This window comes from Hypanus sabinus, unplaced genomic scaffold (genome assembly GCF_030144855.1).
Source record: "Hypanus sabinus isolate sHypSab1 unplaced genomic scaffold, sHypSab1.hap1 scaffold_1840, whole genome shotgun sequence".
In the NCBI taxonomy this organism is placed as follows: domain Eukaryota; kingdom Metazoa; phylum Chordata; class Chondrichthyes; order Myliobatiformes; family Dasyatidae; genus Hypanus; species Hypanus sabinus.
The window spans coordinates 39,005-63,019 of record NW_026779929.1 but is presented as its reverse complement, the minus strand read 5'-3'; the positions used below and the strand labels follow the sequence as shown (position 1 = coordinate 63,019).

At 53.1% G+C, this 24,015-nt stretch overlaps 2 protein-coding genes across 2 annotated transcripts in view; both read left to right on the top strand.

Moving 5' to 3' along the window:
- Positions 1–2,850: 2,850 nt before the first annotated feature.
- LOC132387418 (short transient receptor potential channel 2-like) overlaps positions 2,851–24,015 on the top strand; it is a gene marked incomplete at both ends in the record, with an annotated part of 60,166 nt that continues 39,001 nt past the window's right edge. Inside the window, 2 exon segments of the mRNA XM_059959782.1 lie at positions 2,851–2,898; positions 2,900–3,016. Of these exon segments, the coding sequence (XP_059815765.1) occupies positions 2,851–2,898; positions 2,900–3,016 (165 nt within the window).
- Positions 11,029–13,434, top strand: LOC132387417 (loricrin-like). Its single transcript, XM_059959781.1, has 3 exons — positions 11,029–11,588; positions 11,660–12,702; positions 12,788–13,434. Exons 1-3 carry the CDS (start codon positions 11,029–11,031, stop codon positions 13,432–13,434), a joined length of 2,250 nt encoding a protein of 749 aa, XP_059815764.1.

Here is a 24,015-nt window from a genome sequence, read left to right as displayed (position 1 = left end):
CACCCTCCATCTCTGAACCCTCCACCCCCCATCTCTGAACCCTCCACCCCCCCCATCTCTGAACCCTCCACCCCCATCTCTGAACGCCTCCACCCCCATCTCTGAACCCTCCACCCCCAATCTGAACCTCCACCCCCATCTCTGAACCCTCCACCCCCCATCTCTGAACCCTCCACCCCCCATCTCGAACCTTCCACCCCCCATCTCTGAACCTCAACCCCATCTCTGAACCCTCCACCCCCCCATCTCTGAACCCTCCACGTCCCCCATCTCCTGAACCTTCCACCCCCCATCTCTGAACCCTCCAACCCCCATCTCTGAACCCTTCAACCCCACCATCTCTGAACCTTCCACCCCCCATCTCTGAACCTCCACCCCATCTGATCTCCACCCCATCTCTGAACCTTCCACCCCCCCATCTCTGAACTCCTCCACCCCTCCCATCTCTGAACCCTCCACCCTCCATCTCTGAACCTTCCACCCCCCCATCTCTGAACCTTCCACCCTCATCTCTGAACCCCCCCTCTCTGACCCCTCCCCCATCTCTGAACCTTCCACCCCCCATCTCTGAACCTCCATCCCCCCATCTCTGAACCCACCCCCATCTCTGATCCTCCCCCATCTCTGAACCTCCACCCCCCATCTCTGAACCCTTCCACCCCCCATCTCTGAACACTCCACCCCGCCCATCTCTGAACCCTTCCACCCCCCATCTCTGAACCTCCACCTCCCATCTCTGAACCTCCCCACCATCTCTCTGAACCTCCACCCCCATCTCTGAACTCCTCCACCCCACCATCTCTGAACCTCACCCCCATCTCTGAACCTCCACCCCATCTCTGAACCCTCACCCCACTCTGACCTCCACCCCATCTCTGAACCCTCCACCCCCCATCTCTGAACCTTCCACCCCCCATCTCTGAACCTCCACCCCATCTCTGAACCCTCCACTCCCCCATCTCTGAAACCTCCACCCCCCATCTCTGAACCTCCACCCCCATCTCTGAACTCCACTCCATCTCTAACCCTCCACTCCATCTCTGAACCCTCCACCCCCCATCTCTGAACCCTCCACCCCCCATCTCTGAACCTCCACTCGCTGCACCATCTCTGAACCTTCCACCCCCCATCTCTGAACCCTCCACCCCCCCATCTCTGAACCCTCCACCCCCCATCTCTGAACCCTCCACCCCCCATCTCTGAACCATCCACCCCCCATCTCTGAACCTTCCACCTCCCCATCTCTGAACCCTCCACTCCCCCATCTCTGAACCTTCCAGCCAGCCTCCCCATCTCTGAACCCTCCAACCCCCCATCTCTGAACCTCTCCACCCCCATCTCTGAACCCTCACCCCCATCTCTGAACCTCCAACCACCCCATCTCCGAACCCTCCACCCCCCCATCTCTGAACCCTCACCAAGACCTCCCCCCATCTCTGAACCTTCCACCCCCATCTCTGAACCTCCACCCCCTCATCTCTGAACCCTCCACGCCCCCCATCTCTGAACCTCCACCCCCCATCTCTGAATCTCCACCCATCTCTGAACCCTCACCCATCTGAACCTTGCACCCCCCATCTCTGAACCTCCACCACCCATCTCTGAACCTTCCACCCCCCATCTCTGATCCTCCCCCCATCTCTGAACCCTCCACCCCCATCTCTGAACCCTCTCCACCCCCCCATCTCTGAACCCTCCACCCCCCATCTCTGAACCCTCCATCCCTCCCATCTCTGACTTCCACCCCCATCTCTGAAACCTTCCACCCCCATCTCGAACTCACCCATCTGAACCTCCACCCCCCTATATCTGAACCTTCACCCTCCATCTCTGACCCTCCACCCCCCATCTCTGAACCTTCCACCCCCCATCTCTGAACCTTCCACCCCCCCATCTCTGAACCCTCCACCCACCCCTTCTCTGAACCCTCCACCCCCCATCTCTGAATCCTCCACCCCCCATCTCTGAACCCTCCACCCCCCATCTCTGAACCTTCCACCCCCATCTCTGAACCCCTCCACCCCTCCATCTCTGAACCCTCTACCCTCCCCATCTCTGAACCTTCCACCCCCCATCTCTGAACCTTCCACCCTCCATCTCTGAACCCTCCACCCTCCATCTCTGAACTTCCACCCCCATCTCTGAACCCCTCCACCCCTCCAATCTCTGAACCCTCCACCCCCATCTCTGAACCCTCCACCTCCCCATCTCTGAACCCTCCAACCCCCCATCTCTGAACCTTCCACCCCCATCTCTGAAGCCTCCACCCCCCCATCTCTGAACCCTCCACCCCCCCATCTCTGAACCCTCCACCCCCCATCTCTGAACCCTCCACCCCCAATCTGAACCCTCCACCCCCCCATCTCTGAACCCTCCACCCCCCATCTCTGAACCCCTCCACCCCCATCTCCGAACCTTCCAACCCCCCCATCTCTGAACCCTCCAACCCCCATCTCTGAACCCTCCACCCCATCTCTGAACCCTCCACCCCCCATCTCCGAACCTTCCACCCCCCCATCTCTGAACCCTCCAACCCCCATCTCTGAACCCTACACCCCCCCCATCTCTGAACCTTCCACCCCCCATCTCTGAACCTTCCACCCCCACATCTCTGAACCCTCCACGCCCCATCTCTGAACCTTCCACCCCCCATCTCTGAACCTTCCACCCCCACATCTCTGAACCCTCCACCCCCCCATCTCTGAACCCTCCACCCCCCATCTCTGAACCCTCCACCCCCCCATCTCTGAACCCTCCACCCCCCCATCTCTGAACCTCCACCCTCTCCCTCTCTGTTCCCCCCCACCATGACCACTTGCCACTGACGCTGTGCCCTTGCCCCTCCCACAGTTTGTGGCCCACCCGATCTGCCAGCAGGTCCTGACGTCCATCTGGTGTGGGCAAACTGACCTGGTGGAGGGGCAGCCGCACCATCTGGCTCATCTTCATCTCCAGCGGCCTCTTCCTCAGCATGCCCCTGCTCTGCCTCATCTACCTGATGGCGCCCAAGACCAAGGTGGGTGGGGCTGTCGGCTGCGTGTCCCCAGGGAGAGTGTCCCACGGAGGCCGGGAGCATCCTGGGGAGGGTGGGGGCATCCGTGTCCCAAATCAGGAGGAGAAGAGAGACCTGTGCGGGGGGGGGGGGGGGGTGTTCCGGGAAAGGGACCTGGTTTCAAGATGGGGAGGGGGGAAGAGCATCCAAGGAGGAGGGGAGAGACCGTCTTGTAAAGGGTTCCCAGGGAGGGAGGGGAGAGACCGTCTCGTAAAGGGTTCCCAGGGAGGGAGGGGAGAGACCGTCTCGTAAAGGGTTCCCAGGGAGGGATGTGGTCCCTGGGAGGGGAGGAATGCTTCGGTGAGGGTGACAGGATGTTTCATGGAACAAGTTCGGTGGGAAAGGGTCATCCCAGTGATGGGAATGCCCCATGAGGGGGGTGGACAGTGTGGGATGGTTGTTCATGAAGGAGCAAGGTAGTTCCTGAGGAAGAGTGAGGGGTTACGTTGTCCCCAGAGGCGACAGTCCTGAGGGGGGGTGGGGGAATTTCCTGCGCTGCAGGGTTTATGTGGGAGGGGATGGTTCTGGGAGGGGTACCTGTGTTAGGGAGGCCTCAGGCTCTTCAGGAGAGGTGTGGTTTTTGAGGACAGAGTATCAGGGGTGGAGACGCGTCTCTCCATCACTGACCCTCTGCCAAACGAAACAGCCCTCCCGACCTTACTCAGTTGCCTTCCACCCCCTCTAGTCAAGATTTTGCCCAATCATCCCTCAGACATGGAGCAAACAGTCTGGAAACAAGCTTTTCAGCCCTTCTCATCTGTGCTAGCCACAATTCCCATCAAAGCTCGTCTTATTTCCCTGCATTTGGGCCTTCTGTCCCATTCTACATATCCGTCTTCCAGCTCGCTCTACATATCGCCTGCTCTGTGAAGAAGTTGCCACTCGGATTTGTATTAAGTCTCTGCCAGCCGACCTTAAACCTGTGCCCTCTGGTCTTTCATTCCCCAGCCCTGTGAAAGAGACCGTGTGCATTCACCTGATCTGTGTCCATCCTAGTTTTCTATGCTTCGGTAAGGACCATAAGAAATAGGAGCAGAATTTGGTCATTTGGCCCATCAAGTCTGCTCTGCTATTCAATCATGGCTGATCCTTTTCTCCCTCCTCAGCCCCATGCCCCAGCCTTCTCCCTGGATGCCGTGTCCAATCAAGACCCTAGCAAGGTCTACCTTAAATACACCCGTTGACCCGGCCTCCACAGCTGCCTGTGGTAATAAATTCCACAAATGCACCATCCCCTGACTGAAGACATTTCTCCACATCTCTGTTTTTAATGGATGCCCCACTATCCTGAGGCTGTGCCCTCTTGTCCTAGAGGGTCCTCTCTCCCACCATGGGAAACATCCTTTCCACATCTACTCTGTCTAGGACCTTTCAACATTCAAAAGGTTTCAATGAAATACCCCCTCATTCTTCTAAATTCCAGTGAGTACAGACCCAGAGCCATCAAATGTTCCTCGTATGATTACCCTTTCATTCCTGGAATCATCCTTGTGAATCTTCTCTAAAGCCTCCCAAATGCCAGCACATCTTTTCTAAGCTGAGGGGCCCCAAAACTGTTCACAATACTCAAGGTGAGGCCTCTCAGTGCCTTATGAAGCCTCAGCATCACATCTTTGCTCTTGTATTCTAGACCTCTTGAAATGAATGCTAACATTGCATTTGCCTTCCTCACCACTGACCCAACCTGCAAGCTAACTTTTAAGGTGTTCTGCACAAGGACTCCCAAGTCCCTCTGCAAATCAGATTCCTGGATTTTCTCCCCATTTAGAAAATAGTCCTGCACATTTATTTCTACTACCAAAGTGCATGACCATGCGTTTTCCAATATTGTCAAGTCAAGCCAAGTCACTTTTATTGTCATTTCAACCATAATTGTTGGTACAGTACACAGTAAAAATGAGACAACGTTTTTCAGGACCATGGTGTTACGTGACACAGTACAAAAACTAGACTGAACTACGTAAAAAAAAACAACAGAGAAAGCTACACTAGACTATAGACCTACACAGGACTGCATAAAGTGCACAAGGACAGTGCAGGCATTACAATAAATAATAAACAGGGCAATAGGGCAAAGTGTCAGTCCAGGCTGTGGGTATTGAGGAGTCTGATAGCTTGGGGGAAGAAACTGTTACATAGTCTGGTCGTGAGGGCCCGAATGCTTCGGAGCCTTTTCCCAGACAGCAGGAGGGAGAAGAGATTGTATGAGGGGTGCGTGGGGTTCATTTGCCAGTTTCTTGCCCATTCTCCTAATCTGTCTAAGTCCTTTTGCATCCTACCTGTTTCCTCAACACTACCTGCCCCTCCACCAATCTTTGTATCATTTTGCAACCTTGGCAACAAAGCCATCGATTCCATCATATTAATCATTGATATACAGCATAAAAAGAAGTGGTCCCAACACCGACCCCTGCGGATCACCACTAGCCACTGGCAGCCAACCAGAAAAGGATCCTTTTATTCCCACTTGCTGCCTCCTACCAATCAGCCAATGTTTTAACCATGCCAGTAACTTAACCGTAATACGATGGAATCTTAACTTGGTAAGCAGCCTCGTGTGTGTCACCTTGTCCAAGTCCTTCTGAAAGTCCTTATCTACAACATCCACTGCATCCCCTTTATCTAACCTACTTGTAATCTCCCCAAAGAATTCAAGCAGGTTAATCAGGCAAGATTTTCCCTTAAGGAAACCAGACTGACTTCATCTTCCCAACCACTGAGGTCAGGCTAACTTGTCTATAGTTTCCTTTCTGCTGCTTTCCTCCTTTCTTAAAGAGTGGAGTGACATTTGCAATTCTCCAGTCCTCTGGCACCATGCTAGAGTCCAATGATTTTTGAAAGATCATTATTAATGCCTCCACAATCTGTACTGTTGCCTCTTCCAGAACCCAGGGGTTCAGTTTATCTGGTCCAGGAGACTTATGTACCCTTAGATCTTTCAGCTTTTTGAGCACCTCCCTTGTAATAGTAACTGAACCCACTTCTCTTCTCTCACAACCTACAACATCTGGCACACTGCTACTGATGGAAGATATTCATTTAGTTCATCTCCTTGTCCCCTGGAGGTATCTCTCCAGCCTCATTTTCTAGTGGTCCTATAACCACTCTCATCTTTTATTTTTTTACATAATTGAACAAGCTTTTACAATCCACTTTGATATTGTTTGTGAGGTTGCTTTCACATTTCATCTTTCCTAATCATTATTTTAGTTGCTCTCTGTAGGTTTTTAAAAGCTTCCCAATCCTCTGTCTTCCCACTAAATTTTGCTTTGTTGTATGCCCTCTCTTTTGATTTTACATTGGCTTTGACTTCCCTTGTCAGTCACAGTTGTACTATATTTTACCATTTGAGTATTTCTTCATTTCTGGAATACACATGTCCTGCACCTTCCTCATTTTTCCAGAAACACACATCATTGCTGCTCTGCTGACATCCCTGCCAGCATCTCCTTCCAATTTACTTTGGCCAACTCCTCTCTCTCTCTCTCCTCTGTAATTTCCCTTACTCCACTGAAATATTGCTACATCAGACTTCACTTCTCCCTTTCAAATTTCAAGTTGAACTTGATCATATTGTGATCACTGGTTCCTAAGGGTTATTTTACCTTAAGCTCCCTAATTGCCTCTGGTTCATTACATAACACCCAATCCAGTGTAGCTGATCCCCTGGTAGGGTCAATGACAAACTGCTCTAAAAAGCATCTCGTAGGCATTCAACAAACTCACTCTCTTGAGATCCATCACCAACCTGATTTCCCCAATCAGTTACGGTTTCTTAACTCAACCTACAAGGATTAGACCATAAGACATAGGAGCAGAACTAGACCATTCAGCCCATCGAGTTTGCTCCATCATTCCATCATGGCTGGTCCCAGATCTGATTCAGCCCCATATCCTTTGATGCCCTGACCAATCAGGAAACAATCAACTTCTGCCTTAAGTATTAGCACAGCCTTGGCCTTCACCACAGTCTGTGACAGATCATTCCACAGACTTACTACTCCCTGGCAAAAAAAATCATTCTTACCTCTGTTCTAAAGGGTCGCCCCTGAATTTTGAGGCTCTGCCCTCTAGTTCTGGATACCCCCACCAGAGGAAACATCCTCTTCATATCCACCTTATCTAGTCCTGCAACATTTGGCAGGTTTCAATGAGGTCTCCATGCATACTTCTAAATTCCAGTGGGTCCAGGCCCAAAGCTGCCAAATACTGCTCATATGTTAACCCCTTTATTCCCGGAATCATCCTCCTGAACCTCCTCTGGACTCTCTTCAATGACAACACATCCTTTCTGAGACATGGGGCCCAAAACTGTTGACAATACTCCAAGAGTGACCTGACCAGTGTCTTATAAAGCCTCAGTATTATCTCCTTGCTTTTACATTCTATTCCCCTTGAAATAAATGGCAACATTGCATTTGCCTTCTTCACCACAGACTCAACCTGTAAATTAACCTTCTGCAAAGCCTTGTACGAGGACTTTTAAGTTCCTCTGTACCCCTGATATTTGAATTTTCTTTTTACCAAAATGCATTATCATACATTTCCCAACACTGTATTCCATCTGCCACTTTTTTGCCCATTCTTCTAATTTGTCTAAATCCTGCTGCAATCACATTGCTTCCTCAGCACTACCTACCCTCCACCTATCTTCATATCATCCACAAACTTTGCCACAAAGCCATCCATTATCCAAATCACTGACAAACAATGTGAAAAGCAGCAGTCCCAATACTGACCCCTGAGGAACATCTCTAGTCACTGGCAGCCAACCAGAAAAGGCCCCTTTATTCCCACTTGCTGCCTCCTGCCTGTCAGCCATTCCTCTATCCATGCCGGTATCTTTCCTGTAACACCATAGGATTTTATCTTGTTAATTAGTCTCATGAGTGGCACCTTATCAAATGCCTTCTGAAAATCCAAGTAAATGACCTTCACAGCCTTTCCTTTGTTCACCCTGCTTGTTACTCCCTTGAAGAATTCTAACAGATTCGTCAGGCAATATTTCCTTTCCAAAAACCATGCTGACTTTGAGTTATTTCATCATTAGCCTCCAACAACCCTGAAACCTCATCCTTAATAATAGACTCCAACACTTTCCCAACCACTGAGGTTAGACTATAATTTCCTTTCTTTTGCCTTCCTCCCTTCTTAAAGAGTTGAGTGACATTTGCAATTTTCCTGTCCTCCAAGATCACTCCAGAATCAAGTGATTCTTGAATGATCATGACTAATTCATCTATTATCTCTCAGCAACCTCTCTCAGAACTCTGGGATGTAGTCCATCTGGCCCAGGTGAATTATTTGCCTTAAGACCTTTGATCTGGGTTATTACACAACACCCAATCTAAGATAGCCTTCCCCTAAATAGGGTCAAACAGACAGACGTACTTTATTGATCCTGAGGGAAATTGGGTTTTGTTACAGTCGCACCAACCAAGGATAGTGTAGAGATATAGCAATATAAAACCATAAATAATTAAATAATAATAAGTTAATCATGCCAAGTGGAAATAAGTCCAGGATCGGCCTATTGGCTCAGGGTGTCTGACACTCCGAGGGAGGAATTGTAAAGTTTGATGGCCACAGGTAGGAATGACTTCCTATGACGCTCAGTGTTGCATCTCGGTGGAATGAGTCTCTGGCTGAATGTACTCCTGTGCCTAACCAGTACATTATGGAGTGGATGGGAGTCATTGTCCAAGCACTAGCTGCTCTAAAAGCCATTCATAGGCATTCAACAAATAACTTCTTTTACGATCCAATATCAACCTGATTTCCCCAATCCCCTTGCATATTGAAGACTCCCATGACAATTGTGTCTTTACCCTTATTACAGGCCCTTTCCAGCTCCCTTTGCAATCTCAACCCCACATCTTGACTACTATTTGGAGTTCTGTATATGATTCCCATAGTTTTTTTTTAACCCTTGCAGTTTCTTAACTCCACCCAGAAAGATTCAACATTCTCGGACTCCACGTCACCTCTTTCTAAAGATGTAATTCCATCTCTTACCAACAGAGCCAACACCGCTTATGCCTCCTGCCTGTCCTTTCAATACAAAGGATGTTAAGCTCCCAATTGTGACCTTCTTTCAGCCCCGACTCAGTGATGTCCACGTCATACTGACCAATCTCTAATGCGCCATGAGTTCATTCACCCTATTCTGAATGCTATGCAGATTTACACACAGCACCTTCAGTCCTGCATTCTTCACCCTTTCGAAGTTTGCCTCCATGGTACAATTTAGCTCTTTGCTGTCTGAATTTGTACCTAATCATTGGCTTATCCTTCCTTATATTCATGTTACACCCATCATCTACTTGTAAACCTACTGGCTCATCCTCAGCTCTATCATATTGGTTCACGTTGCCCTGCTATACTAGTTTAGTATACTAACTATATACTAGCTGAGGCCACAGCTGGAGTACCGTGTGCAGTTCTGGTCTCCATACTTGAGGAAGGATATACTGGCTTTGGAGGCGGTGCAGAGGAGGCTCACCAGGTTAATTCCAGAGATGAAGGGGTTAACCTATGAGGAGAGATTGAGTCACCTGGGACTACACTCTCTGGAGTTCAGAAGAATGAGAGGGGATCTTATAGAAACACACAAAATTTTGGAAGGGATAGATAAGATTGAAGTAGGAAAGTTGTTTCCATTGGTAGGTGAGACTAGAACCATGGGACATTGCCTCAAGATTCAGGGGAGATGAGGAGAAACTGTTTTTCCCAGAGAGTGGTGAATCTGTGGAATTCTCTGCCTAGGGAAGCAGTTGAGGCTTCCTCACTAAATATATTTAAGATACAGTTAGATAGATTTTTACATAGTAGGGGAATTAAGGGTTAGGGGGAAAAGGCAGGTAGATGGAGCTGAGTTTACCAACAGATCAGCCACGATCTTATTGAATAGCGGGGCAGGTTCAGTGGGTCAGATGGCCTGCTCTTGCTCCTATTTCTTACGTTTCATAAACCACTCCCAACAGCTCTAGTAAATTTGCTCACAAGAATATTGGTCCCCCTCAGATTCAAGTGCAACCTGTCTGCCACTTAGTTCCAATATGGCCCAAGTGCAGACTGAGAGGCACTGAAGTGTTACAGACTTTAATGCGAACAGTGTTAAAGGGGAAATAAAACAATAAATGCTAGGCCAAACAGAGCCATAACTAAAACTCTCAAATGGAAAAACGACGCCTACACTGCGGCTGAAAGGAGTAACTAAATATAAACCGAACATTGCTAGTCTTCACAGTCAGGTGACTCGACAGTCCAATTTCTCAGGCAAGGCCGAATGCAAACAGGCAGCAAAGCATTGCTGTGCTGGATTTAAGCCTCGACAAGCACAACGACGATAAGTATGGAGTAAAATACTATCACAACGAAATAATAATTAGCTGACGTGAGCATATACACGAGCACAATTGCCGAATCCGTGGTTGTGACAGGGGCAAAGCCCCGGAGGCACCACAGACCTGCATCTGCTGGAAGTCCTGGATCAGCGACTTGTCCAAGATGTCCTTCGCCGGGATCCGTTCTGGGCAGCAGCAGGAACTCCTACATCAGTCTCCTGCTCAGGGAAGAGCGGGGGCTGGAATCCCTTCTGGCATTTAAAGGGAGACATACCGATGGAGGACAACTGGAGGTTATTGTGGGCGATCTCTGCCCAAACCAACTGGGAGCTCCAGGACGGGGTTGGAAGAGGCAAGACAGCACAGGGTTGTCTCCAACTCCTGGTTCACTCTCAGCTTGACCATTGGATTGGGGGTGGAACGCAGACGAGAGGCCACAGCTCCTACAAGACAGCAGAAAGCCTTCGAAAAGTGGGAAGTGAACTGCGGTCCACGATCAGACACTGTCTTGAGGAAAGCCATGGAGCCCGAACACGTTGAACCATGAGTGTGGCAGCCTCATGAGCTGATGGGAGCTTGGGAAGGGCAGTGAAATGGGCAGCCTTGGAAAATCAATCCACAACGACCAAAATGGTGGTGTTTCCATTGGACGGGGGCAGACCAGTGATGAGACCTACTGAGAAGTGGGGCCGGGGGCAGTGGGTCCGGGGGCAGTGGGTCCGGGGGCAGTGGAACCGGGGGCAGTGGGTCCGGGGGCAGTGGGTCCGGGGGCAGTGGGGCCGGAAGCAGTGGGACCGGGGGCAGTGGGTCAGGGGGCAGTGGGGCCGGGGGCAGTGGGTCCGGGGGCAGTGGGTCCGGGGGCAGTGGGGCCGGGGGCAGTGGTTCCGGGGGCAGTGGGTCCGGGGGCAGTGGGACCGGGAGCAGTGGGACCGGGGTCAGTGGGGCCGGGGGCAGTGGGTCCGGGGGCAGTGGGACACAGGCAGTGGGTCCGGGGGCAGTGGGTCACAGGCAGTGGGACCAGGGGCAGTGGGACCAGGGACAGTGGGACACAGGCAGTGGGACCGGGGGCAGTGGGGCCAGGGGCAGTGGGACCGGCAGCAGTGGGTCTGGGGGCAGTGGGACCGGGGGCAGTGGGTCCGGGGGCAGTGGGGCCAGGGGCAGTGGGACCGGGGGCAGTGGGGCCGGGGGCAGTGAGTCCGGGGGCAGTGGGTCCGGGGGCAGTGGGGCCAGGGGCAGTGGGTCCGGGGGCAGTGGGACACAGGCAGTGGGTCCGGGGGCCGTGGGACCGGGAGCAGTGGGTCCGGGGGCAGTGGGACCGGGAGCAGTGGGTCCGGGGGCAGTGGGACACAGGCAGTGGGTCTGGGGTCAGTGGGTCCAGGGGCAGTGGGACCGGGGGCAGTGGGACTGGGGGCAGTGGGACCGGGGGCAGTGGGACTGGGGGCAGTGGGACCGGGGGCAGTGGGACCGGGGGCAGTGGGTCCGGGGGCAGTGGGTCCGGGGGCAGTGGGACCGGGGGCAGTGGGACACAGGCAGTGGGGCCGGGGGCAGTGGGTCCGGGGGCAGTGGGACACAGGCAGTGGGTCTGGGGGCAGTGGGGCCGGGGGCAGTGGGTCCGGGGGCAGTGGGACCGGGGGCAGTGGGACCGGGGGCAGTGGGACACAGGCAGTGGGGCCGGGGGCAGTGGGACCGGGGGCAGTGGGTCAGGGGGCAGTGGGGCCGGGGGCAGTGGGTCCGGGGGCAGTGGGTCCGGGGGCAGTGGGGCCGGGGGCAGTGGTTCCGGGGGCAGTGGGTCCGGGGGCAGTGGGACCGGGAGCAGTGGGACCGGGGTCAGTGGGGCCGGGGGCAGTGGGTCCGGGGGCAGTGGGACACAGGCAGTGGGTCCGGGGGCAGTGGGTCACAGGCAGTGGGACCAGGGGCAGTGGGACCAGGGACAGTGGGACACAGGCAGTGGGACCGGGGGCAGTGGGGCCAGGGGCAGTGGGACCGGGGGCAGTGGGGCCGGGGGCAGTGAGTCCGGGGGCAGTGGGTCCGGGGGCAGTGGGGCCAGGGGCAGTGGGTCCGGGGGCAGTGGGACACAGGCAGTGGGTCCGGGGGCCGTGGGACCGGGAGCAGTGGGTCCGGGGGCAGTGGGACCGGGAGCAGTGGGTCCGGGGGCAGTGGGACACAGGCAGTGGGTCTGGGGTCAGTGGGTCCAGGGGCAGTGGGACCGGGGGCAGTGGGACACAGGCAGTGGGACCGGGGGCAGTGGGACTGGGGGCAGTGGGACCGGGGGCAGTGGGACCGGGGGCAGTGGGTCCGGGGGCAGTGGGTCCGGGGGCAGTGGGACCGGGGGCAGTGGGACACAGGCAGTGGGGCCGGGGGCAGTGGGTCCGGGGGCAGTGGGACACAGGCAGTGGGTCTGGGGGCAGTGGGGCCGGGGGCAGTGGGTCCGGGGGCAGTGGGACCGGGGGCAGTGGGACCGGGGGCAGTGGATCCGGGGGCAGTGGGGCCGGGGGCAGTGGGACCGGGGGCAGTGGGGCCGGGGGCAGTGGGGCCGGGGGCAGTGGGTCCGGGGGCAGTGGGACCGGGGGCAGTGGGTCCGGGGGCAGTGGGACACAGGCAGCGGGTCTGGGGTCAGTGGGTCCGGGGGCAGTGGGTTCGGGGGCAGTGGGTCCGGGGGCAGTGGGACCAGGGGCAGTGGGTCCGGGGGCAGTGGGACACAGGCAGTGGGTCTGGGGTCAGTGGGTCCGGGGCAGTGGGTTCGGGGGCAGTGGGTCCGGGGGCAGTGGGACCGGGGGCAGTGGGGCCAGTGGCAGTGGGGCCGGGGGCAGTGGGTCCGGGGGCAGTGGGACCGGGGGCAGTGGGTCCGGGGGCAGTGGGACACAGGCAGTGGGTCTGGGGTCAGTGGGTCCGGGGGCAGTGAGTTTGGGGGCAGTGGGACCGGGGGCAGTGGGTCCGGGGGCAGTGGGTCCGGGGGCAGTGGGACCGGGGGCAGTGGGTCCAGGGGCAGTGGGTCCGGGGGCAGTGGGCATACAGACCCACAGGACGCTGGCGTAATGTCTTGTTCCAAGTGCAGGTGGGACAGGCAGATACAAAGTCATGGACATCCTGGGACATAGACGGCCACCAAAATTGTCTCTTTATAAACTCTGGAGTCTGTCGAATTCCCGGATGTCCAGCCAGATGGGAGGAGTGACCCCATTCCAACACTTTGGAACGCGTCGCAGCAAGGACAAACAGCCGGTTGGGAGATACCCCATCCGGGCCTGGATCTGATTGCTGGGCGGCCCTCAGCTCTGCCTCTGTTCCCCAGATCACTGTGATACACGAATGAGGAAGAATGGGTTCTGGATTGGCATCGTCCTCAGATCCGTCGAACTGTCGGGAGAGAGTCAGCCTTTATGTTCTTGCTGCTGGGACGAAAAAAAAAAAAATACCAAAAAAAAAAAACAAATAAGTGAGGATGAAATTGAACCGTGTGAAGAGAGCCCACAGGACTTGATGAGAGTTGAGTCTCTGAGCATCCTGAATATAGGAGAGGTTCTTGTGATCTGTCCAGACCAAGAATGGATGTTCTGCTCCCCCCGGCCAGTGTCACCATTCCTCCTGGACGGCCAGAAGCCCCCGGTTCCCAACGTCGTAATTCCTCTCGGCCGCAGTTAAGCGACGGGAAAGAAAGGCACAAGAGTGCAGCCGGCTATCTGCAGACGAGCGCTGAGAGCAGACAGCTCCAATGCCTACATCGGATGCGTCCACCTCGACAGTGAATGGCTGGGATGGGTCTGGGTGTGGCAGCAGCGGGGTTGTGGTGAAACGTCGCTTTAGCTCGGAAAATGCTCGGTCGGCAGCATCCGTCCAGTGGTCGGAGCATTAATTGGAGCCACAATAGAGCTGAAATTCCAGATGAAACGGCGATAAAAGTTTGCAAACCCCGTGAAGCACCGTACCTGTTTGACTGTAGACGGTTCGGGCCTCTGCAACTGCCTGAACTTTACTAGGGTCCATCTGAACACTGGATGGGGTAAGTATATACCCCCAAAACAACACCTGGTCTTTATGGAAGTCACATTTTTCAGGCTTGGCGTACAGGTCATTTTCAAGAAGGCGTCTGAGTACTCTGTGGCTGTGCTGCTGCTGATGTTGTCTAGATACACAAACACAAACTGGTTCAACATGTCCCTGAGCACATCGTTAACCAAGTCCTGTCATTGGCCAGACCAAAAGGCATCACCAGATATTCATAGCGGCCATTAGAGGTGTTGAAAGCCGTTTTCCACTCATCCCTGTCTCTTACGCGAATCAGACTGTAAGCATTGCGCAGATCAGTTTTGGAAAATATGGTTGCTCCCTGGAGGTGTTCAAATGCAGACAGCAGCAAGGGAGGAGGGGAGTGGTCCTTCACAGTGATGTTCAGGGGCCGATAACCGATGCAGGGACGGAGCTGGCCATCTTCCTCACTCACAGGAAAGAAGCCCACTCCTGTCGGCGAGGTTGACGGACGGATAAACCCCATGCTCAATGCCTCCTTGATGTATTCCTCCATGGCCACCGTTTCAGAACAAGAGAGGGAAAGGAGCCGGCTCCAGAGAGGACTAGTGCCTGGTTGGAGGTCTATGGCACAGTCGTATAGAAGGTGTGGGGCAGGATGGTGGCCTTACTCCTCATCTTTCTCCTTGCATCTCCTCAAAGTTAGCCTTTCTCCAAACAAAAATCTCAACCCTGGGTCCAGTCCTATCCTTCTCCATAATTATACTGAAACTATTGGTATTGTGATCACTGGACCCGAAGTGCTCCCCAACACATCCCTCTGTCACCTGAGCTATCTCATTCCCGAACAGGAGCTCCAACACTGCCCCTTCTCTAGTTGGTACCTCTATGTATTGCTGAAAAAAACTATCCTGCACACATTTACATTAGGGTATTTTAAGAGCCTTTTAGATAGATACATGGAGCTTAGGAAAATAGAGTGCTGTGTGGTAGGGAAATTCTAGGCAGCTTTTAGAGTAGGTTACAAGGTCAGCACAACATTGTGGGCCGAAGAGCCTGTAATGGATTTCTGTGATCTATGATTTTCTTCCTATGTCATTGATGCCACAACTTTGGGCTGCTCACCCTCCCTTTTCAGGTTATTGTGGATGCGTTCAGAAGCATCACGAATCCTGGCACCTGAGAGGCAAACTACCATCTGTGTTTCCTTTCTGCGTCCACAGAATCACCTATCCGTCCCCCTGACTATAGAGTCCCCTGTTACTGCTGCCATCCTCTTCCTTTCCCTACCCTTCTGAGCCACCGAGCCAGACTCAGTGCCAGAGGCACGGCCACTGTTGTTTCCCCCAGGTAGATCCCCCCCCCCCCCCCAGCAGCACTCAAAATGGAGTACTAACTGTTGATGGGGTTGGCCACAGGGGTGCTCTCCACTATCTGACATATCTACCTTGGGTTGACTACCTCCCTGCAGGTCTCCATGCCCCTGGTGCAGATGTGGCCATCGGGGAGTCTTGGGAAATCCCACATCTGACATTTGGAACAGAACACTGGGTTGTTGACATAACCCCTATTCTCTCAAGATTTACATCAGAAATAAGGAATGAACTTGGCTGCTTACTTTGCCTCTGCCTGTTCTCACTGAAGCCCTATTGAGCCAAGGCCTTCCTACTTTGCCTCAGACCACTCCGCTAGGCGGTACCTCTCTTTTATAGAGACTGGGTTCCCGTCGAAAGTCCTGCGTGAGAAAGCTCCTGTTGCATCTGCACGGTACTTCAATCAATAACTGCTGTCAAAAAACTTGCTGCTTCTTTATGCTCTTTGTTGGATTCACCATCTTCTGATCCTATGTCACATCTTTCTACTGATTTGATGCCATTCTTTACCAGTAGAGCCACCCCACCCCCTCTGCCTACCTTCCTATCCCTCCGATACCACGTGTAACCTTGGACATTCAGCACCCAACTACAACCATCCTTCAGCCAGAATTCAGTGATGGTCACAACATCATACCTGATAATCTGTAATAGTGCAACAGGATCATCTACCTTATTTCCTATACTCCATGCATTGAGATATAACACTTTGTGTACTGTATTGCTACCCTTTTTCAATCTGCACCCCTAATGTACTGATACTCACCTTGCTGGCTGCCATTTTGTCCCATCACCTAACTGCCCTTCCTGACAGATTGGCTGCACACTATCCTTGAACATAGAACAATACACCACAGTACAGGCCCTTCGGCCCACAATGCTGTGCTGACCTTTAAACCCTGCCCTCCCATATATCCTCCCCACCTTAAATTCCTCCATATACCTGTCTAGTATTCTCTTAAACTTCACTAGTGTATCTGCTTCACCACTGACCCAGGCAGTGCATTCCACGCACCAACCACTCTCTGAGTGAGAAACCTTCCTCTAATATCCCCCTTGAACTTCCCTCCCCTTACCTTAAAGCCATGTCCTCTTGTACTGAGCAGTGGTGCCCTGGGGAAGAGTCACTGGCTGTCCACTCTGTCTATTCCTCTTTGCTTTTTTACCATCTGTCCTATGCTGAGTCCCTTCACTCTGGTTCCCACTCCCCTATCAAGTTAGCTTAAACCCTCCCCAGCAGCTCTAACAAACCTGCCTGCAGAAATATTGGCCCCCTCAAGTTCAGGTGCAACCCGTCACTTTTGAGCAGATTTTACCTCCCTCAAGAGATCCCAATGATATAAGAATCTGAAGCCCTGCCCCCTGCACCAGCTTCTCAGCCACACATTTATCAGCCAAATCACCCTGTTTCTACCCTCACTGGCGCGTGGCACAGGCAGCGATCCAGAGATTACTACCCAGGAGGTCCTGCTTCTCGGCTTTCTGCCAGCTCTCTAAATTCTCTTTTCAGGACCTCTTTGCTTTTCCTTCCTATGTCATTGGTACCAATATGTACCAAGACACCTGGCTGCTCTCCCTCCCTCTCCAAAATGTTGTGGATGCAATCCAAGACATCCCTGACCCTGGCAGCTGGGAGGTAACATACCCTCCGCGTGTCCCGTTCACATCCACAGAATCTCCTGTCTGTTCCCCTCACTATCGAGCCCCCTATCACTACTGCTCCCCTCTTCTCCCTCTTTCCCTTCTGCACCATGGACCCGTGCTCAGTGCCAGTAACCTGGTCTCTGTGGCATTCCCCTGGGGGGTCAACCCCCACAACAGTAACCAAAACAGTATACTTATTATTGAGGGGAATGGCCACGGGGTGCTCTGCTCCAACTGCCTATTTATATCCCCATTTCTCCTGACAGCTACCCAGCTGCTCTCCTCCTGCAACTTCAGGGTGACTACTTCCCTGTAACTCTGATCAATTATCTCCTCACTCTCCCCTACAGGCCGAAGGTCATCCAGTTGCTGCTCCAGATCCCTAACACGGTCTTCAAGGAGCTGCAGCCGGATGCACTTCACGCAGATGTAGTTCCTCAGGAGACTCTGGGTCTCCCAGTTCTCCAACATCCGGCACAAAGAACACACAAAGGTCATTTGCTATGCTAGGTAGTCAAAAAAAGGGAACCTTAACAGCATCTTACCCAGATCCAAAGCCTGACAGTCCTACTCCCAACAACAGCCCTTCTGCACTTTGATTTCATTTGCTGAGCTCTGTATGATCACCCTTCATTCTCCTACACTCCAATGAATAAAACCCTAACCAGCCCACCCTCTCCCTATCAATCAGGCCCTCGGATCCAGGCAGCTCTGCACTCTCTCCAGTTTAACGTCATCTTTCCTACAACAAGATGATGGAAACTGAAGTTGATACTCTAACTGCAGCCTCACCAACACCTTGTACAAGGCAGTGTAATATCCCAACCACTGCACTCAGTGTCCTGACTGGCTATGATGCCACGTTCAGAGAACTGTGCACGAGTGCCCCACAACGCTCCTCAGGGTTCGAACATATCCTGCTTTAGTTTGATATCCCAAAATGCAACACCTCTGACTTCAAACACAGAACATTGAACACTAAAGCAGGGTAAAGGCCCTTCAGCCCACAATGTTGTGCTGACCCTTCCCTTCCACATAGCCCTCCATTTCTCTATCATCCACGTCTCTTAAATGTTCCTAATGTATTTGCCCGGTAGGTACCCTTGGCATCAAGTTCCGACTTTGTGTTTAAAAAAAAACTATTTCTGACATCTCCCCCTCCCCCCATACTTTCCTCCTCCAATCACCTTAAAATTTTGACCCTTCGTGGTAGGATTTCCACTCTAGGAGAAAGGTTTCTGCTGCCTTCGATCTAATCCAGCCTTTATCTAATCTTTACATCTCAATTAAGTTGCCTCCCCTCTTCCATTGCTCCAAAAAGGAAAGTTCTAGCTCACTCAACCTGTCCTCATAAGACACGCTCTCGATACCAGGCAGCATCCTGGTGAATCTCCTCTGCACCCTCTCTAATCCAGGCAGCATCCTGGTAAATCTCCTCTGCACCCTCTCTAATCCAGGCAGCATCCTGGTAAATCTCCTCTGCACCCTAATCCAGGCAGCATCCTGGTGAATCTCCTCTGCACCCTCTCTAATCCAGGCAGCATCCTGGTGAATCTCCTCTGCACCCTCTCTAATCCAGGCAGCATCGTGGTAAATCTCCTCTGCACCCTCTCTAATCCAGGCAGCATCCTGGTAAATCTCCTCTGCACCCTCTCTAATCCAGGCAGCATCCTGGTAAATCTCCTCTGCACCCTCTCTAATCCAGGCAACATCCTGGTGAATATCCTCTGCACCCTCTCTAATCCAGACAGCATCCTGGTGAATCTCCTCTGCACGCTCTCTAATCCAGGCAGCATCCTGGTAAATCTCCTCTGCACCCTCTCTAATCCAGACAGCATCCTGATAAATCTCCTCTGCACCCTCTCTAATCCAGGCAGCATCCTGGTAAATCTCCTCTGCACCCTCTCTAATCCAGGCAGCATCCTGGTAAATCTCCTCTGCACCCTCTCTAATCCAGGCAGCATCCTGGTGAATCTCCTCTGCACCCTCTCTAATCCAGGCAACATCCTGGTGAATCTCCTCTGCACCCTCTCTAATCCAGGCAGCATCCTGGTGAATCTCCTCTGCACCCTCTCTAATCCAGGCAACATCCTGGTAAATCTCCTCTGCACCCCCTCTAATCCAGGCAGCATCCTGGTGAATCTCCTCTGCACCCTCTCTAATCCAGGCAGCATCCTGGTGAATCTCCTCTGCACCCTCTCTAATCCAGGCAGCATCCTGGTAAATCTCCTCTGCACCCCCTCTAATCCAGACAGCATCCTGGTAAATCTCCTCTGCACACCCTCTAATCCAGGCAGCATCCTGGTGAATCTCCTCTGCACCCTCTCTAGTCCAGGCAGCATCCTGGTGAATCTCCCCTGCACCCTCTCTAATCCAGGCAGCATCCTGGTGAATCTCCTCTGCACCCCCTCTAATCCAGGCAACATCCTGGTAAATCTCCTCTGCACCCCCTCTAATCCAGGCAGCATCCTGGTGAATCTCCTCTGCACCCTCTCTAATCCAGGCAGCATCCTGGTGAATCTCCTCTGCACCCTCTCTAATCCAGGCAACATCCTGGTAAATCTCCTTTGCACCCCCTCTAATCCAGGCAGCATCCTGGTGAATCTCCTCTGCACCCTCTCTAATCCAGGCAGCATCCTGGTAAATCTCCTCTGCACCCTCTCTAATCCAGGCAGCATCCTGGTAAATCTCCTCTGCACCCTCTCTAATCCAGGCAACATCCTGGTAAATCTCCTCTGCACCCCGTCTAATCCAGGGAGCATCCTGGTGAATCTCCTCTGCACCCTCTCTAATCCAGGCAACATCCTGGTAAATCTCCTCTGCACCCTCTCTAATCCAGGGAGCATCCTGGTGAATCTCCTCTGCACCCTCTCTAATCCAGACAGCATCCTGGTGAATCTCCTCTGCACCCTCTCTAATCCAGGCAACATCCTGGTAAATCTCCTCTGCACCCCCTCTAATCCAGGGAGCATCCTGGTGAATCTCCTCTGCACCCTCTCTAATCCAGGCAGCATCCTGGTAAATCTCCTCTGCACCCTCTCTAATCCAGGCAACATCCTGGTGAATCTCCTCTGCACCCTCTCTAATCCAGACAGCATCCTGGTGAATCTCCTCTGCACGCTCTCTAATCCAGGCAGCATCCTGGTAAATCTCCTCTGCACCCTCTCTAATCCAGACAGCATCCTGATAAATCTCCTCTGCACCCTCTCTAATCCAGGCAGCATCCTGGTAAATCTCCTCTGCACCCTCTCTAATCCAGGCAGCATCCTGGTAAATCTCCTCTGCACCCTCTCTAATCCAGGCAGCATCCTGGTGAATCTCCTCTGCACCCTCTCTAATCCAGGCAACATCCTGGTGAATCTCCTCTGCACCCTCTCTAATCCAGGCAGCATCCTGGTGAATCTCCTCTGCACCCTCTCTAATCCAGGCAACATCCTGGTAAATCTCCTCTGCACCCCCTCTAATCCAGGCAGCATCCTGGTGAATCTCCTCTGCACCCTCTCTAATCCAGGCAGCATCCTGGTGAATCTCCTCTGCACCCTCTCTAATCCAGGCAGCATCCTGGTAAATCTCCTCTGCACCCCCTCTAATCCAGACAGCATCCTGGTAAATCTCCTCTGCACACCCTCTAATCCAGGCAGCATCCTGGTGAATCTCCTCTGCACCCTCTCTAGTCCAGGCAGCATCCTGGTGAATCTCCCCTGCACCCTCTCTAATCCAGGCAGCATCCTGGTGAATCTCCTCTGCACCCCCTCTAATCCAGGCAACATCCTGGTAAATCTCCTCTGCACCCCCTCTAATCCAGGCAGCATCCTGGTGAATCTCCTCTGCACCCTCTCTAATCCAGGGAGCATCCTGGTGAATCTCCTCTGCACCCTCTCTAATCCAGGCAACATCCTGGTAAATCTCCTTTGCACCCCCTCTAATCCAGGCAGCATCCTGGTGAATCTCCTCTGCACCCTCTCTAATCCAGGCAGCATCCTGGTAAATCTCCTCTGCACCCTCTCTAATCCAGGCAGCATCCTGGTAAATCTCCTCTGCACCCTCTCTAATCCAGGCAACATCCTGGTAAATCTCCTCTGCACCCCGTCTAATCCAGGGAGCATCCTGGTGAATCTCCTCTGCACCCTCTCTAATCCAGGCAACATCCTGGTAAATCTCCTCTGCACCCTCTCTAATCCAGGGAGCATCCTGGTGAATCTCCTCTGCACACTCTCTAATCCAGACAGCATCCTGGTGAATCTCCTCTGCACCCTCTCTAATCCAGGCAACATCCTGGTAAATCTCCTCTGCACCCCCTCTAATCCAGGGAGCATCCTGGTGAATCTCCTCTGCACCCTCTCTAATCCAGACAGCATCCTGGTGAATCTCCTCTGCACCCTCTCTAATCCAGACAGCATCCTGGTAAATCTCCTCTGCACCCTCTCTAATCCAGGCAACATCCTGGTAAATCTCCTCTGCACACCCTCTAATCCAGGGAGCATCCTGGTGAATCTCCTCTGCACCCTCTCTAATCCAGGCAACATCCTGGTAAATCTCCTCTGCACCCTCTCTAATCCAGGGAGCATCCTGGTGAATCTCCTCTGCACCCTCTCTAATCCAGACAGCATTCTGGTGAATCTCCTCTGCACCCTCTCTAATCCAGGCAACATCCTGGTAAATCTCCTCTGCACCCCCTCTAATCCAGGGAGCATCCTGGTGAATCTCCTCTGCACCCTCTCTAATCCAGACAGCATCCTGGCGAATCTCCTCTGCACCCCCTCTAATCCAGGGAGCATCCTGGTGAATCTCCTCTGCACCCTCTCTAATCCAGGCAGCATCCTGGTGAATCTCCTCTGCACCCTCTCTAATCCAGGCAACATCCTGGTAAATCTCCTTTGCACCCCCTCTAATCCAGGCAGCATCCTGGTGAATCTCCTCTGCACCCTCTCTAATCCAGGCAGCATCCTGGTAAATCTCCTCTGCACCCTCTCTAATCCAGGCAGCATCCTGGTGAATCTCCTCTGCACCCTCTCTAATCCAGGCAGCATCCTGGTAAATCTCCTCTGCACCCCCTCTAATCCAGGGAGCATCCTGGTGAATCTCCTCTGCACCCTCTCTAATCCAGGCAACATCCTGGTAAATCTCCTCTGCACCCTCTCTAATCCAGGGAGCATCCTGGTGAATCTCCTCTGCACCCTCTCTAATCCAGACAGCATCCTGGTGAATCTCCTCTGCACCCTCTCTAATCCAGGCAACATCCTGGTGAATCTCCTCTGCACCCTCTCTAATCCAGACAGCATCCTGGTGAATCTCCTCTGCACCCTCTCTAATCCAGACAGCATCCTGGTGAATCTCCTCTGCACCCTCTCTAATCCAGACAGCATCCTGGTAAATCTCCTCTGCACCCTCTCTAATCCAGGCAACATCCTGGTAAATCTCCTCTGCACCCCCTCTAATCCAGGGAGCATCCTGGTGAATCTCCTCTGCACCCTCTCTAATCCAGGCAACATCCTGGTAAATCTCCTCTGCACCCTCTCTAATCCAGGGAGCATCCTGGTGAATCTCCTCTGCACCCTCTCTAATCCAGGCAGCATCCTGGTGAATCTCCTCTGCACCCTCTCTAATCCAGACAGCATCCTGGTGAATCTCCTCTGCACCCTCTCTAATCCAGGCAACATCCTGGTAAATCTCCTCTGCACCCCCTCTAATCCAGGGAGCATCCTGGTGAATCTCCTCTGCACCCTCTCTAATCCAGGCAACATCCTGGTAAATCTCCTCTGCACCCTCTCTAATCCAGGGAGCATCCTGGTGAATCTCCTCTGCACCCTCTCTAATCCAGACAGCATCCTGGTGAATCTCCTCTGCACCCTCTCTAATCCAGGCAACATCCTGGTAAATCTCCTCTGCACCCCCTCTAATCCAGGGAGCATCCTGGTGAATCTCCTCTGCACCCTCTCTAACCCAGACAGCATCCTGGCGAATCTCCTCTGCACCCCCTCTAATCCAGGGAGCATCCTGGTGAATCTCCTCTGCACCCTCTCTAATCCAGGCAGCATCCTGGTGAATCTCCTCTGCACCCTCTCTAATCCAGGGAGCATCCTGGTGAATCTCCTCTGCACCCTCTCTAATCCAGGCAGCATCCTGGTGAATCTCCTCTGCACCCTCTCTAATCCAGGCAACATCCTGGTAAATCTCCTTTGCACCCCCTCTAATCCAGGCAGCATCCTGGTGAATCTCCTCTGCACCCTCTCTAATCCAGGCAGCATCCTGGTAAATCTCCTCTGCACCCTCTCTAATCCAGGCAGCATCCTGGTGAATCTCCTCTGCACCCTCTCTAATCCAGGCAGCATCCTGGTAAATCTCCTCTGCACCCTCTCTAATCCAGGCAACATCCTGGTAAATCTCCTCTGCACCCCCTCTAATCCAGGGAGCATCCTGGTGAATCTCCTCTGCACCCTCTCTAATCCAGGCAACATCCTGGTAAATCTCCTCTGCACCCTCTCTAATCCAGGGAGCATCCTGGTGAATCTCCTCTGCACCCTCTCTAATCCAGACAGCATCCTGGTGAATCTCCTCTGCACCCTCTCTAATCCAGGCAACATCCTGGTAAATCTCCTCTGCACCCCCTCTAATCCAGGCAACATCCTGGTAA

Coding starts and splice junctions, on each gene's coding strand:
- LOC132387417 (XM_059959781.1), top strand. CDS start 11,029: ATGGTGGTGTTTCCATTGGACGGGGGCAGACCAGTGATGAGACCTACT. Junction 11,589..11,659: donor GGGCAGTGGGGCCGGGGGCA/GTGAGTCCGGGG, acceptor AGTGGGACACAG/GCAGTGGGTCCGGGGGCCGT. Junction 12,703..12,787: donor GGGCAGTGGGTCCGGGGGCA/GTGGGTCCGGGG, acceptor AGTGGGACACAG/GCAGTGGGTCTGGGGGCAGT.